Source organism: Carlito syrichta, unplaced genomic scaffold, assembly GCF_000164805.1.
Source record: "Carlito syrichta isolate Samal-C Ts95f unplaced genomic scaffold, Tarsius_syrichta-2.0.1 Scaffold305252, whole genome shotgun sequence".
Lineage (NCBI taxonomy): Eukaryota > Metazoa > Chordata > Mammalia > Primates > Tarsiidae > Carlito > Carlito syrichta.
This window is the reverse complement of record NW_007249348.1, coordinates 255,195-270,047: the sequence shown is the minus strand read 5'-3', so window position 1 is coordinate 270,047 and position 14,853 is coordinate 255,195. Positions and strand designations below refer to the sequence as shown.

At 42.5% G+C, this 14,853-nt stretch overlaps 1 protein-coding gene across 1 annotated transcript in view; it reads left to right on the top strand.

Annotated features, from left to right (window-relative positions):
* The first annotated feature begins 14,516 nt into the window (after window positions 1-14,516).
* Window positions 14,517-14,853, top strand: part of THEM4 (thioesterase superfamily member 4) — a 64,834-nt gene continuing 64,497 nt past the window's right edge. The window contains exon 1 of the mRNA XM_021714138.1: window positions 14,517-14,663. Within this exon, the coding sequence (XP_021569813.1) occupies window positions 14,517-14,663 (147 nt within the window). The remainder of the gene's footprint in view (window positions 14,664-14,853) is intronic.

The window sequence follows — 14,853 nt, the reverse complement described above, 5'->3', positions numbered from 1 at the left end:
AGCAGGAATTTATGGCCTTTGTTGTCTTTGGGAGGCAGAGCCATCTTGGGGATGCCCTTCTGACTGTGGTCTGCACCTTTCAGTGTTCCTGAGAGGTTGCTATGCTGAGGAAGGGCTGCCACCTGCTGGTAACTGCCAATGTGCCAGTAGGGAGCAAACTTTAAGGGCATGCCCTGGAGGAGGTGTTCATAGAAGAGGAGGAAGATGAGAGTCTGGACAGATTCAGGTGTTCAGCCTGAGGAGGAAATGTGCAGTCTCACAGAACCCCAGGACTGGGTCAGAGCACTTAGGTTTCCAGAGTTCCCAAACAATGAAAGGGGAACCAATCACTAGACTTAATTTATTTGTGGGACCATGAGGGGACTTGAGACACACTAAGAGTATTTGGGGGCCGGGCATGATGGCTCATGCCCATAATTCCAGCATTTTGGGAGGCAGAGGCCAGAGGATTGCCTGAGCCCAGGGATTCGAGACCAGCCTGGGCAACTTGGCAAGACCATGTCTCCACAATAAATGAAAAATATTAGCCGGGCATGATGTTGTGCACCTATAGTTCCTGCTACGTAGAAGGCTAAGGCGGAAGGATTGCCTAAGCCCAGCAGGCCAAGACTGCAGTAGCTATGATCATGCCATTGCACTCCAGCCTGGCTGCAAATGTGAGATTCCAGCCGGGCTCGGTGGCTCAGCCTGTAATCCCGCGCCTTTGGGAAGCTGAGGTGAGTGGATTGCCTGAGCCCACGGGTTCGAGACCCGCCTGGGCAGCGAGACCTCATCTTTACAATAAATCAAAAAATCAGCTGGGTGTGGTAGCGCATGCCTGTAATTCCGGCTACTCGGAAGGCTGAGGTGGAAGGATCACCAGAGCCCAGCAGGTCGAGGTTGTGGTGGCCGGGAGCGGCCACTGCACTCCAGTCTGGGCGACAGAGTGAGACTCCAACTCAAAAAAAAAAAAAAAAGTGAGATTCCAACTCAAAATATATTTATTTATTTACTTATTTATTTATGGAGAGAAATACAGACAAGACAAGGACTTATGCACCCAGAGCCTCAGTTTTCTTGCTTGTCCTTGAGGGGTAACCTTGGTGATCTTTGAGTTGGCATCTAGGATTTGTTGTTGTTTTTTTAAGTGATACAATCCTCCGCCTCGGCCTTCCACAGTGCTGGAATTATAGGCATGAGCCACTGAGCCTAGCCAAAGGTAACCATTAATGTATCTCATCCTCACCCACCCACAAGCAAGAACAGTTGGTGGTTTTGACATTTACCTCCACCGTAAAAAAAAAAAAAAAATGTCTGGTAGAATTTGGCTGTGAATCTGTCAGGTTCTGGACTTTTTTTTGTTGGGAGACTGTTAGTTACTGTTTCAATTTTGCTATTCCTTATTGGTCTGTTGAGGGTTTCTATTTCTTCCTGATTCAAGGTTGGGGGTGGTATATGTTTCCAATAATTTATATATTTTTCTCTAGATTGTCTAGTTTGTCTGCATAGAGTTAATAATAATCTCAGATGATTTTCTGTTTTATCAATTGCAATGTCTCTATTTTCATTTCTGATTAAGTTAATTTGAATCTTCTTTCTTCATTTCTTTCTTTCTTTCTTTTTTTGAGTCAGAGTCTCACTTTGTCATCCAGGCTGAAGTACAGAGGCACACTCATAGCCACTGCAGCTTCGACCTGCTGGACTCAGGCAACCCTTCCGCCTCAGCCTTCCAAGTAGCTGGAACCACAGACATGCACCACCATGCCCGGCTAATTTTTTTTTTATTTATTGTAGGGATGAGGTCTCGTCAAGTTGCCCAGGCTGGGTTCGAACGCAATCGCTCAGTCTGGAGTGAGTGCAACCTGCTGGACTCTAGCGATCCTTCTGCCTCAGCCTTCCAAGTAGCCAGAACTAGAGGTGTGCATCGCCACACCTGGCTAATTTTTTTGATTTATTGTAGAGACAAAGTCTCACCAAGTTGCCAGGGCTGGTCTCGAACCTGTGGGCTCAGGCAATCCACTCACCTCGGCCTCCCAAAGTGCTGGGATTACAGGCTGAGCCACCAAGCCCGGCATTATCTCTTTTTTTTTTTTAGGTCTAATTTGTTTTATTAACTGGGAGCTCTGGTGATATGTGCATATATATATAAAATTGTTATGTTTTCTTGTTGAATTGATCCCTTTATAATTATATAATAACCATATTTGTCTCTTTTTTTTGTCTTTTTTTTTTTAGTTAGAGTCCCTGTCGTCCAGGGTAGAGTGCAGTGGTACGCTCGCAGCCACCACAGCCTCAACCTGCTGGGCTCAAGTGATCCTTCCACCTCAGCCTTCCAAGTAGCTGGAACTACAGGTGTGTGCCACCATACCTGGTTAATTTTTTTGATTTATTGTAGAGACAAGATCTTGCCAACTTGCCCAAGCTGGTCTCGAACCCCTGGGTCAGGCAATCCTCTTGCCTTCACTTCCCAAAGTGCTAGAAATACAGGTGTGAGCCACTGCATCCCATCTTTATCTTTTTTTACTGTCATTTTATTTTATTTGAGTCAGAGTCTCACTCTGTCACTGCAGCCTCGACCTGCTGGGCTCAGGTGATCCTTCCATCACAGCCTTCCAAGTAGCTGGAACCACAGGCATGTGCCACCATGCCCAGCCAATTTTTCTTTTATTTATTGTAGAGATGAGGTCTCACCAAGTTGCCCAGGCTGGTCTTGAACCCATGGGCTCAGGCAATCCTCTCACCTCACCTCCCAAAATGCTGAGATTATAGGTGTGAGTCACCGCACCTAGCCTTTTTACTCTTATTTAAAGTCTGTTTTATTTATATGAGAAAGGCTATTTGTGCTTATCTTTAGTTTCCGTTTACATGGAATACTTTTTCCCACCTCTTTAGGATTCTTTGTGTGCTAAGTGAGTCTGTTGATGGCAGCAGATATTTGGATTGTGTTTCTTTCATCCATTCTGCCAGTCTATGTCTTTTTGGTGTGGGGCATCAAAAACCATTTATGTACAAGGTTAATAATGATATGTAAGGTACTATTCCATTCATCATGCTGGTTGTTACTTAGTTGCTTTATTATTTTTTTTTTTCTCTATTGGGTTGGCATTCTATAATCCCTGTGAGCTTTATGGTTTCTAGTGTATTCTTTTCTTTCTTCCTTCTTTATTTCTTTTTTGTTTGTTTGTTTTTTGGTGGCTTTTTTTTTTTTACTCTAGGTCTTGCTATATTGCCCAGGGTGGTCTCAAACTCTTGGGCTCAAGCAATCCTCCTGCCTCAGACTCCCAAAGTGCTGGGATTACAGACGTGAGCCACCACTTCTGGCCAGATTGCCATGTTTTTCTGCTGGAGTATTTTGACCTTTTGTGTCAGTATTTAGAACTCTTTTATGTATTTCTTATAGAGCCAGTCTAGTGGTGACAAATTCCTTCAACATTTGCTTATCTGAGAAAGACTTCATTTCTCCTTCATTTATGAAACTTAGTTTTGTGAGATACAAAATCCTTGGTTGACTATTAAACTGTCTGAGGAAACTGACAATAAGGCTCCAGTCCATTCTGGTTTATAGGGTTTCTTCTGAGAAGCCTGCTGTTAGTCTGATAGGTTTAGCTTTGTAAGTGATTTGATGCTTGTGACTCACTGCTTTGAAAACAATTTCCTTCACATTAACTGCATAGCCTGATAACTATATGCCTTGGAGATGACCTTTTGCAATTAATCTTCTGGGGATTATTTAGGTTTCTTGTATCTGGATATTTATTTATTTATTTTTATTATTATTTTGAATTGGAGTCTCACTCTATCACCCAGGCTGGAATGCAGTGGCATGCTCACAGCCACCACAGCCTCAACCTGCTCAGCTCAGGTGATCCTTCCACTTCAGTCTTCCAAATAGCTGGAACTACAGGCGTGTGCCACCACTCCCAGCTAATTTTTTTATTTATTGTAGAGACAAGGTCTCACCAAGCTGCCCAGGCTAGTCCCAAACCCCTAAGCTCAGGCAATCCTCTTGCCTCGGCCTCCCAAAATGTTGGCATTATAGGCTTGAGCCACCGTGCCCGGCTGTATCTGGATACTTAAATCTCTGGCAAAGCCAGGGAAGTTTTCCTCCATTATAACTTCAAATGGAGAAAAAAACTAATTGGTTAACAGCAGGATTTTTTTTTGTAAAATTTAAAGCTGATGGAACTTTATTATCATGCCAATTGAAACTGGTCTGTTGGGAAATTAGACCGTTCTCTGTCTCTCTTGACTTCTTGAATAGTCAAATAACAACCCAATTTTGGCTTGATGATATAAAACTTTAATATGAGTAACTCCATTTTGATTTTTAGTTTGGTCTATTGTGGCCTAGTGCAGAAGCTCAGTCCAAAACAATGGATTCCTATCATTTTTATTTAACAATTTTTCTCTTTTGGTCAAAGGTGAGAGTGTGACCAAAACCAAGGGCATTAGCACTACTCTCAGTTATCATCATCCTGGGTTTTTAGTCTCAACACATCATTCATAGGTTATGGTGTACTCATTATCATGCATTCCTTTGAGTTTTTGTTTTGTTTTGTTTTGTTGAGTTGGAGACTGAGACTGGAGTGCAGTGGCCGCTCCCAGCCACCGCAGCCTCGATCTGCTGGGCTCTGGTGATCCTTCCGCCTCAGTCTTCCGAGTAGCCGGAATTACAGGCATGCGCTACCACGCCCAGCTAATTTTTTTGATTTTTTTGTAGAGATGAGGTCTCACCAGCCCAGGCGGGTCTCGAACCCGCGGGCTCAGGCAATCCACTCACCTCAGCCTCCCAAAGGCGCGGGATTACAGGCTGAGCCACCAAGCCCGGCTTCCTTTGGGTTTTTTAAATTCCAGTTGAAGAGACACCATCTGACATTCAACCAATGGCTATGTGCAAACATTTAAAACTTTTTGAGAGGATACAGTGCATTAGGGAGATTACAATTAAGACTCTCAGGAGGCTAATACTAAATGTTTGGTGGGCCCCATGAAACAAACCACTAAAATCAAATGAAGAATGAGCCAAACAAGGAGACTACTCATCTTGTTTTAACTAAGTAGACAGTTAATTTTTTGTAACCCAGTCTCTACAATACCTGATATATCCATCCCTATGCAATAAGAAGTGTTAGCATCTGTACCAATTCCATCCTGTTCAGCTAATAGGTAATTTATAATATCATGACTGGGTTACATTAAAGTATAGAGTGACAGTTTGCAAATTACTCACAAAAGCTATTGATTGTGGCATTCTAACTATAGCATTATTCTATTCAGGTAAAAAAGGTAGGCATAAACAAATTAAGAGGGATAAATTAAGACCAAATTAAGAGGGATAGGAGCCTCCTTATGGTAGGGAATCTTGTTCCAATGGTCCTAGGGAAAACTGTCCACAGAATAAAGTCAACAACTCTCTTCATTTGTAGTTTAAATGTCTATGGTTATGATATCAGGCAGTTTGGTGAACTTTCGATGTGGCCCACACATCAGACATTGTCCCTTGAAAATTACATTATGTTGTCTAGTTTCAGCTTTAGGGCTTTGGGTACAGAGCAGTTCTTGCTCTTAGCTAGAGGATCATATCCAGATATTGGGGGAAACTAGAAGATTTCAGGAATCAGCCCAGCCTACAGGTAAATAACAAAAAACTTCAAAACAATGAACAGGGCTACAATCTAATAACAGGCATGATCTAGTTCTTTAGAAACATAACTGTTCTATACTGTCATCCCCATTTCTACCAAAGATAATCAGAGTATTATCTGATTATTCAAACAAATTAGTTTGCAAAATAACTTGGCAAAATAAGTTGTCTCATCAAACTTGATCTTTATATTTCTTCTCTATATGAAAAAAATAAGAAAGAAAGAACCGTGGTTTTTTTTGGTTTTGCTCTTGAGGATTTGTAATTCAATATGCTGATTTGATTACAGATATTACAACCCTTCATCCTCCAACTGATATAAATACCCAAGGAGACCAAAGCCTAGTTCAAAAAACTTTATTGAGAGATCTTTGTCCTGCTCCTCTCAATTTCCATCCTGAGTCCACAGGTTTGAGACCAGCAGTCAGGAGCAACTGGCAGAAGATGGCAGGTCAGATCGGAAACTCTGCCTGCAGATGGAAAGCGCTAATGGTAGTCTCAGCAATGCAGTTTTCTTGTTTGAAAACATTATCAGCAAGGCAATTATTAGACAACTTTAGAACATAGACCATTGAGCCAAACAGCTGACTTCTCCTCTATGAACAAGTGAATGTCACCACCATCAGCAACAACAAGAAAGGATGATTTGGGCTTATAAAAGTAAGATTATTTAGCTATACTACTTTTATCATTCTGGATTTTCACATGACTAAATTCAGCATAAATGTTTTGCCAAGAACACTACAAAAAATTTTTTTGTGTTTTGAGTTGGAGTCTCACTCTGTCGCCCAGGCTGGAGTACAGCGGCATGCTCACAGCCACCACAGCCTCAACCTGCTGTGCTCAGGCAATCCTTCCGCTTTGACTTTCCAAGTAGCTGGAACTACAGGCATGCGCCACCACACCCAGCTAGTTTTTAAATTTATTTTAGACATGAGGACTTGCCAAGTTTCCCAGGCTGGTCTCAAACCCATGGACTCAGGCAATCCTCTCACCTCAGCCCCCCAAAGTGCTGGGATTACAGGCGTGAGCCACTGCACCCAGAAACACTACAAATTTAATGCCGTGAACTTCCTACCTCATCTCATCTGTAGGCAATGAGCGTCCAGTTTGAGAACCATACATATGTATTTTTTTTTTTAGTTGGAGACGCCCAGACTGGAATGCAGTGGCATATTCACGGCCACCTGCTGGGTTCCGGTGATCCTTCCACCTCAGCCTTCCAAGTAGCTGAAACTACAGGCACACGCTATCATGCACAGCTAATTTTTTGGTTTTATTGTAGAAACGAGGTCTTACCATGTTGCCCAGGCTGGTCTCGAACTCACGGGCTCAGGCAATCCACTCACTCCGGCCTCCCAAAGTACTGCAATTACAGGCTTGAGCCACTGTGCCTGGCCAAAGAACCATATTTTTAACAACACAATCTTTTCTTCACCTCTGGCTCTGTCCTCTCTTCTCCCAATAAGGCATCTGAAGAGTAATCAGTCTACTCCTATTTGCACTTGTTTATCTCTCATGCATTCCTCCAGCCTCACCTCACCTCAACAGCTCTTGCTGCAGTCTCACATATGTTCTGTGTCCCAAAGAAAGGACATTTTCACGTCTTTCTCTTAAGTTCCAAACTTTTCTACATTATCTCTAAGATAGCTTCAGATCAACATATCTAAGACAGAACTCACTTTTCCTTTCTCTGCCCCGAAACACACTCCCCTTTTTCCCACTTTAAAGAGTACCTTCCACCACTCGCCATCCAAGCCAAGAAACCTGGAGGACATCTGGGTCCTCTTTCTTTCCCATCCCTCAGTCCTCTTCCCTGTACTCCACCGGTCCCCACAGAGCACTCCAGTGTTTTCCTTGATTTCAATGCATTTTCTGTGTTGCCTCTATCGTGACCCTTCTAAAATATAAATCAGATAATGCCAGTCTTCTGCAGACAGTCTTCCTGTGGCTCCCCACTGCCTCCAGAGTAATCCCCAAGCACACTAGTCTGGGAGTACATGGTCCTATAGGATCTTTTTTTTTTTTTTTTTTGAGTTGGAGTCTCATTCTGTCGCCCAGACTGGAGTGCAGTGACCGCTCCCGGCCACCGCAGCCTCAACCTGCTGGGCTCCGGCGATCATTCTGCCTCAGCCTTCCGAGTAGCTGGAACTACAGGCACGTGCTACCACGTCCGGCTAATTTTTGATTTATTGTAGAGATGAGGTCTCGCCAAGTTGCCCGGGTGGGTCTCGAACGCGCGGGCTCAGGCAATCCACTCACCTCATCCTCCCAAAGGCGCGGGATTACAGGCTGAGCCACCGAGCCCAGCTGGTCCTGTAGGATCTTGAAGGTCCTGCTTACTTCTCCAGCCTCTCCAGCCTCATCTCTCTCCACGTTTTCCTTCTAAAAGATGCCCAGACTCATCAGTCATTCCCTGAACTTCATTCCCTGAACTTGCCAAGTGACTTCACGCTGTCCTTTGACATGTAAGGGGATGTGAGAAAACTTACTCCAAAATATGGCTATTTACCACAAGTTATCTCTGGCCTTCCTGCCTCCACCTAGGCACAGAGTAGCTGCTTCACCCTCCCTGTTTTGTCTGTTTTTTGTTTGTTTCCTGAATCAGAGTCTCAGTCTGTTGCCCAGGCTGGAGTATAGTGTCACAATCACGGCTCACAGCAACCTCGACCTACTGGGCTCAGGCGATTCTTTCACCTCAGCTTCCCGAGTAGCTGGGGCTACAGACCCACACCACTACACTCAGCTGATTTTTTAAAATTTTTGTAGAGATGAAGTTTCACTATGTTGCTCAGGTTGGTCGCAAACTTCTTCTCTCAAGTGATCCTCCTGCCTCAGCCTCTCACATCGTTGGGAGTACAGCCTTGAACCACCAGGCAGGGCCTGTTTCATTATCTATTACAGAAAAGACGAGCATCTAAGCAAACCTTCTTACAAGTATAATGACTGTGTCCAAGGATCACGTAAATTCCCAAAATAACGATTTGCAAGTCATTCTCTGTTTCCCTCATCCATTCAGTGTCCCAACCATGCATGGGTTACCCCTCAGCAGAATTCCTCTTCCTCCTCCTCCCATAACCTGTTTTACTCCTGTAACCTCGAGATAGTATTTAAGTTTCTGTAACTCCTTGGGAAGTTGGGTCTTCATTCTGAAGCCTCCCGTGTATATGCGTTCAATTAAATGTGTGTGCCTTTTCTGCTATTGATCAATCTTGCCTCATCCCAGTGACTCTCCAGCAAAACTTCAGGGCGTCGATGACCATGGCCCCCACATATGGACCCTGCATGTCCTCTTTTGCCTGAGCCAACTCCTATTTGCCCTTTAAGACTTAGTTCATACCTCACCTGCTCAGGGATTTAGCAACTTGCACAGGGACAATTTTTTCTTCTTTTTCTTTTTTTTTTGAGTTGGAGTCTCACTCTTGTCACCCAGGCTGGAGTACAGTGGCATGCTCAGGGCCACAGCAGCCTCGACCTGCTGGGCTCAGTTGATCCTTTTGTCTCAGCCTTCCAAGTAGCTGGAACTACAGATGCACGCCACCATGCCTGGCTTATTTTTTTATTTATTGTAGAAACGAGGTCTCACCAAGTTGTCCAAGCTGGTCTCGAACCCCCGGGCTCAGTCAATCCTCTCGCCTTGGCCTCCCAAAGTGCTGGGATTACAGGCTGAGTCATCACACCTGGCTGACAGTTTCATTATTAATCTATTGTAGTTTTTCTTTTGAAACCCTTAAAGCATTTGGATTGGTGTCAATCCTAAAAGATCTTAAACAATTCTAAAGGAAGTATGGCCTACAGTAATCCTACCACTACAGAGGTGGGTTTGTTTCTTCAGTCACATGTTAGTGACTTACACTCTGTATTGAGAATTTATAAGTATTTATAAACAGTGCTTTTCTATTACTCACAGCATACCAAGGCAAAAATAAGCTTTCTTAAGTCTGAATTCTGTAAAGAATGCTGCTTATCCAGTTCATCCCACCTCATTCATTACCAGAATCTTCATGTGGCAACTTGGTTGATCCATCAATTCAGGTGTCTTTACACAACAAATCCTACAAGGGTCTTCAATTCTAAACTCAACAAAAGCAATGTTGAAAAAGACAGGCCGGGTGCAGTGGCTCACACCTGTAATCCCAGCACTTTGGGAGGTGGAGGTGAGTGGACTGCCTGAGTCCACAGGTTTGAGAACAGCCTGGGCAACTTGGTGAGTCCTTGTCTATACAATAAATTTAAAAAATTAGCTGGGCACAGTGGCGTGCACCTGTAGTTCCAGCTACTTGGGAGGCTGAAGCGGAATGATCGTCTGAGTCCAGCAGGTCGAGGCTGTAGTGGCTGTGAGCATGCCACTGCACTCCTGCCTAGGCAACAGAGTGAGACTCCGACCAAAAAAAAGAAAAGAAAAGAAAAGAAAAAGACAAGCCAGCACTCTGGAATGAGCACCATGTTGCAGAACTTTCTTAGGAGTGTCTTGAAACATCCATGAAACTCTACATTTGATGACAGCATGGGAACATATAATTTTCCCCAGGTGTTTCAACTGAAAATTGGGATAATAATGGTTACCTCACATGATTATCCTGATGATTAAGTAAAGAAAACTTTTAACTGGAGATAAAAAGTGAAGCGTCATCAGCATATAGACTGTATTTAAAACCATGGGATTTGATGAGATAACCCAGAAAGAGAAAAGAAGATCCAGGTGGTTTCTTTCACCCATGCCAGCTCTGGCATGTCTCCCTTTCTTTTCCCTCTTCTTTCTCTAATAAACTTTGTTTAAAAATTTAAATTTACGGGGAGACACCTCTTATCAACAAGGGTGCCTGAACAAAGCATATTTGTATACCTAACCCTTAACTGTACCCCACAATATCATAATAAAAAATATTGATTATAAAAAATTTAAATTTAAAAAAAAGAGAAAGAAAAAGAAAAGAGGATCACAGTGCACCTTCCAAATGTTTCCCATGCATTTATTCACTCAGCAGTTATGTTTGAGTGGCTATGGTTTGCCGGTCTCTGTACTAGGCACTGGCAATGCATAGGTAAGCCAAAGAGATATGAAAAAATCCAACAGTGTCTCTGAGGGAGACAGGCAACACACAAATATATATTTAACAGCAAACTATAATAATTCCTTTAAAGGAAAATTTTCAGTTACTGTGGGAGAATTTAATGAGAACTTAATTCAGATGAAATAAAATCATGATGTAAAGCACTTACATAATGTCTGACACATACTAAACACTTGCTCAGGGAAGGCCTCCCTAAGAAAATGGTAATTACGCTGGCACCAAAGAATTAGTAGGCGTTAGCTAGGTAAAGAGTGGGGAAAAAGAGCATTGCAAGCAGAGCAGCAAAACACAAAAAGGCCCTGAGGCAAGAAGGAGCTTGGGGTACTCCAGAGCTTGGGGCATTCTGGGTGGGGTATGGTATAGTTGCTCCATGGGTTCTTGATTTTACCACAGAAAAGAATTTCAGAGCAAAGCCAAAGTATGGTAAGTCCCCTACTTATGAACACATTCAACGCATTCATAAGTCCAACAGATTTAGCCTAGATACCCAACTAACACAATCTACTATATTGTACTACCTGCATCACTCTACTTTACACTGCTTCCAGACATCTGGGCTTGAAATAAAGATACTGTGATACTGTACTCTATACGGTACTATACAGTAAAGTACACAGAAACACAACCACTTGTGAACAGGACAATGTGAACTAACGTGATTGGACTTGCAAATGCATGCTCACATCTTTGAAAGTTTGCAACTTGAAGGTTTGTGTGTAGGGAGCTTACTGTATAATTCAAGAAAGAATTTATTAGAAAGAAGAAGACATGCTCAAGGAAAGCATGAGTGCCTTAAGGGAAAGAGCATGTGCTTGCCTTTGATAAGAAACTTTATATACTTTTACAATGATGAAAAAGCAGACTGTGAGCTAAGAGCAGAGAGCTGCTGGTTTCTGGTCATGAGTTTTGAATACCATCTCTCAACCTTTTAAGGTCACAAGGACCTTCTACATAATGAAATTTACAGTCTAACTAGATTTGGACTTTTCTTAGAACATTTTAATCTGTGTTTTGGGTAATTCCACATTGTTTTTGTGATTTACTGTCCTGATAGTTTCTCATTCTAACCCACAGAGTGGTCAGGTCTGATATGTCTGGTCAGTTAGGTGAAAGTTGCACATGAATAAGAAAGATGTCTGAAGGCATACCCTGTTCTAAATTAGACCTGCCTAAGAAAATCTGTCTAGGCCGGGCTCGGTGGCTCAGCCTGTAATCCCGTGCTTTGGGAGGCTGAGGTGAGTGAATTGCCTGAGCCCGCGGGTTCGAGACCCGCCTGGGCAGCTTGGCAAGACCTCATCTCTACAATAAATCAAAAAAATTAACCGGGCTTAGTAGTGCACGCCTGTAGTTCCAGCTACTTGGGAGGCTGAGGCAGAAGGATCGCCGGAGCCCAGCAGGTTAAGGCTGTTCGACAGAGTGAGACTCTAGTCTGAGTGACAGAGTGAGACTCTAACTCAAAAAAATAAAAAAGGAAAATCTGTCTAGTTACTTTTAAACTATGTTTACTATGCCTGACTCAACTTCCCCACTTAGAGATTTCTGATCCCATAATCATACGGGGTACAGAGGGAGGAAGGTCTGTCTTGTATCTTCTTCAAAGCTGACAAGGGACATAGGCCTACCTAGACAGAGATCAAAAATCTCTTCCTACCTGATCTAAAGCGTCCAGGCATCCATTGTAGGTACTGGGTGGAATCCTTGCATGATCATTATGCGGGCATGAAATTGCTTGATTCTGAAAAAAACAAATTTAACCAGGCAGTTAAAAAAGTCACAGACTGGCTGGGTACAGTGGCTCACACCTATAATCCCAGGACTTTGAGAGGCCCAGGTGAGAGGATTGCCTGAGCCCACAGTTTTGAGACCAGCCTGGGCTACCTGGTGAGACTTCATCTCTACAATTAAAAAACAAAAAGGCATGGACTGAAAATCAGCAGGAGTATAATTGTTACAATAGGTCCAATAAATTAATGATCCAAGAAAAAGAAGGTATAGAGTTCTTAATGGTGTCGTAGGGGCTCCTTTTCCAAAACCAAGGAGCCACCTCACCTTAACAAAATTTATTAAATCCTCTTCTTTGACTTGTCCGGTAACATTTACGTAAGTGTAGCAAGTCCCTAGAAGTGCCACATATTAAAAGCTAAGTTGGTGGCTGTGAAAGAGAATAACTGTTAAAAGCTGAGTAGCAAAGGTTAACAAAGGAAAGTATTCCACTTGACCAGTCACATTAAACAGCTATGTCTCATTTGCAAAGATGGTATTGCAGGTAGGCTGTTTTTGTATTTTTTTTAAGATGATGCAGATAAACAGATCTGTAATAAGGGACTTGTCTGTGAAGACAGAAGAAAATCAAAGGTTAATGTCAAGATTTGTTTATAAATTAGCTTTTAGAGTTTTTTTTAGATTCAAAAATATAGTTTATTTATTTATTTTATTTTATTTTTTTAATTGGAGTCTCACTCAGTAGCCCAGACTGGAGGGCAGTGGCCACTCCCGGCAACAGAATGAGATTCTAACTCAAAAAAAAAAAAAAAAAAAGTATATTAGAGAGAGAAGGAGGAGAATCACCTCTCCAAGGTATGGAAGGAGGCCAAAGCTAAGAAACATGGCAATGGCCATAGCTCAAAGAGCACATGGCCACACCACAGTCTAGTAAAGCAATGGCCTAGAGTTTTTTTTTTTTTTTAATATAGTCTCAGATTACAGTGGCAACCTGACTTCTGGACTGTAGTTTGAATCAGGCATTTAAGTGAACTTTTTATGAAGTTCATATATTAGCAGGCAGGCACAGAGGTTGTTTTAGTTTATAGAGTTTTAAGAAAAGTACAGAGGTTTTTTTTGTTTTTTTTGTGTTTTTTTTGAGTTGGAGTCTCACTCTGTGCAGTGGCCACTCCCAGCCACCGCAGCCTCGACCCGTTGGGCTCCGGCGATCCTTCCACCTCAGCCTTCCAAGTAGCCGGAATTACAGGCATGTGCTACCACACCCGGCTGATTTTTTTGATCTATTGTAGAGATGAGGGCTTGCTGCCCAGGCGGGTCTCAAACCTGTGGGCTCAGGCAACCCATTCACCTCAGCCTCCCAAAGGCGCGGGATTACAGGCTGAGCCACCGAGCCCAGCAAAGTATAGTTTTAATTTCTAGTGATTCCAAGTCAGAAAACCCGAAGAAAAACGTGATAATGTTAGTCCAGAGATGTGTAGCCAGGAAAGACTTCAGGATGCAGTTTATAGAAAATAACTCAAAAATAATATGCAAGAGAATTCTAATACAAGAGTACTACAGTTCTTTTGAAACATAATTTTCTCTTTTTAGTTATCCATTTCTACTAAAAACAAGTCATAGTAGGACCAACTTATTTGTGAAATAAGTTTTAGATTTATTATATATAGCTTATTTGTCTAAAGTGCTGCAAGAATAATTATATGCCATACAGATTTTGACAATTAAATTCACAAACTTGCCACTGTGTGCTTATGGTGGCAGCATTGCACAAACAACTCTAAGGTTTCAAAATCTGGGTATATCAGCGTCACACAGCTACATTCATGTTGATGCATGACAGTGTCTTGCTAAGTGGAATTCCTTATTGTAGTTGCACATTTTTATGTGCCATTATGAGAATTCTGGAGCTTGAATTAAAACAATGAACAAACATTACATTTCTTGTTAAACTTGGCAAGTGTGGAAGTAAAACCAAGAACATGTCAGTCTAAGTTTATGGGGATAATGCCATGAAGAAAATGGCAGTATACAAATGGATTAAACATTTTCCTGAGGGGAGAGAAAGCGTCACTGATGAAAAGGTCAGACGGCCAGTAATGAGCAGAACTGATGAAAACATTGCAAAAATTCGTCAAATTGTGCATCAGAATAGTCAGCTGACTGTGAGAAGCATTGCAGACCAAATAAACATCAATGGAGAAATAGTCGGGAAAATCTTAACTGAAAAATTTGGTATGAGAAAGGTGTGTGCAAAAATGGTCCCAAAGGAGCTCTTGCATCACAGCAATGCACCAGCTCACACAGCACTGTCTATCTGAGAACAGCCTGGGCAACGTGGCAAGACTGCATCTCTACAATAAATCAAAAAAATTAAAGCCGGTCTCGGTGGCTCAGCCTGTAATCCTGCGCCTTTGGGAGGCTGAGGTGAGTGGA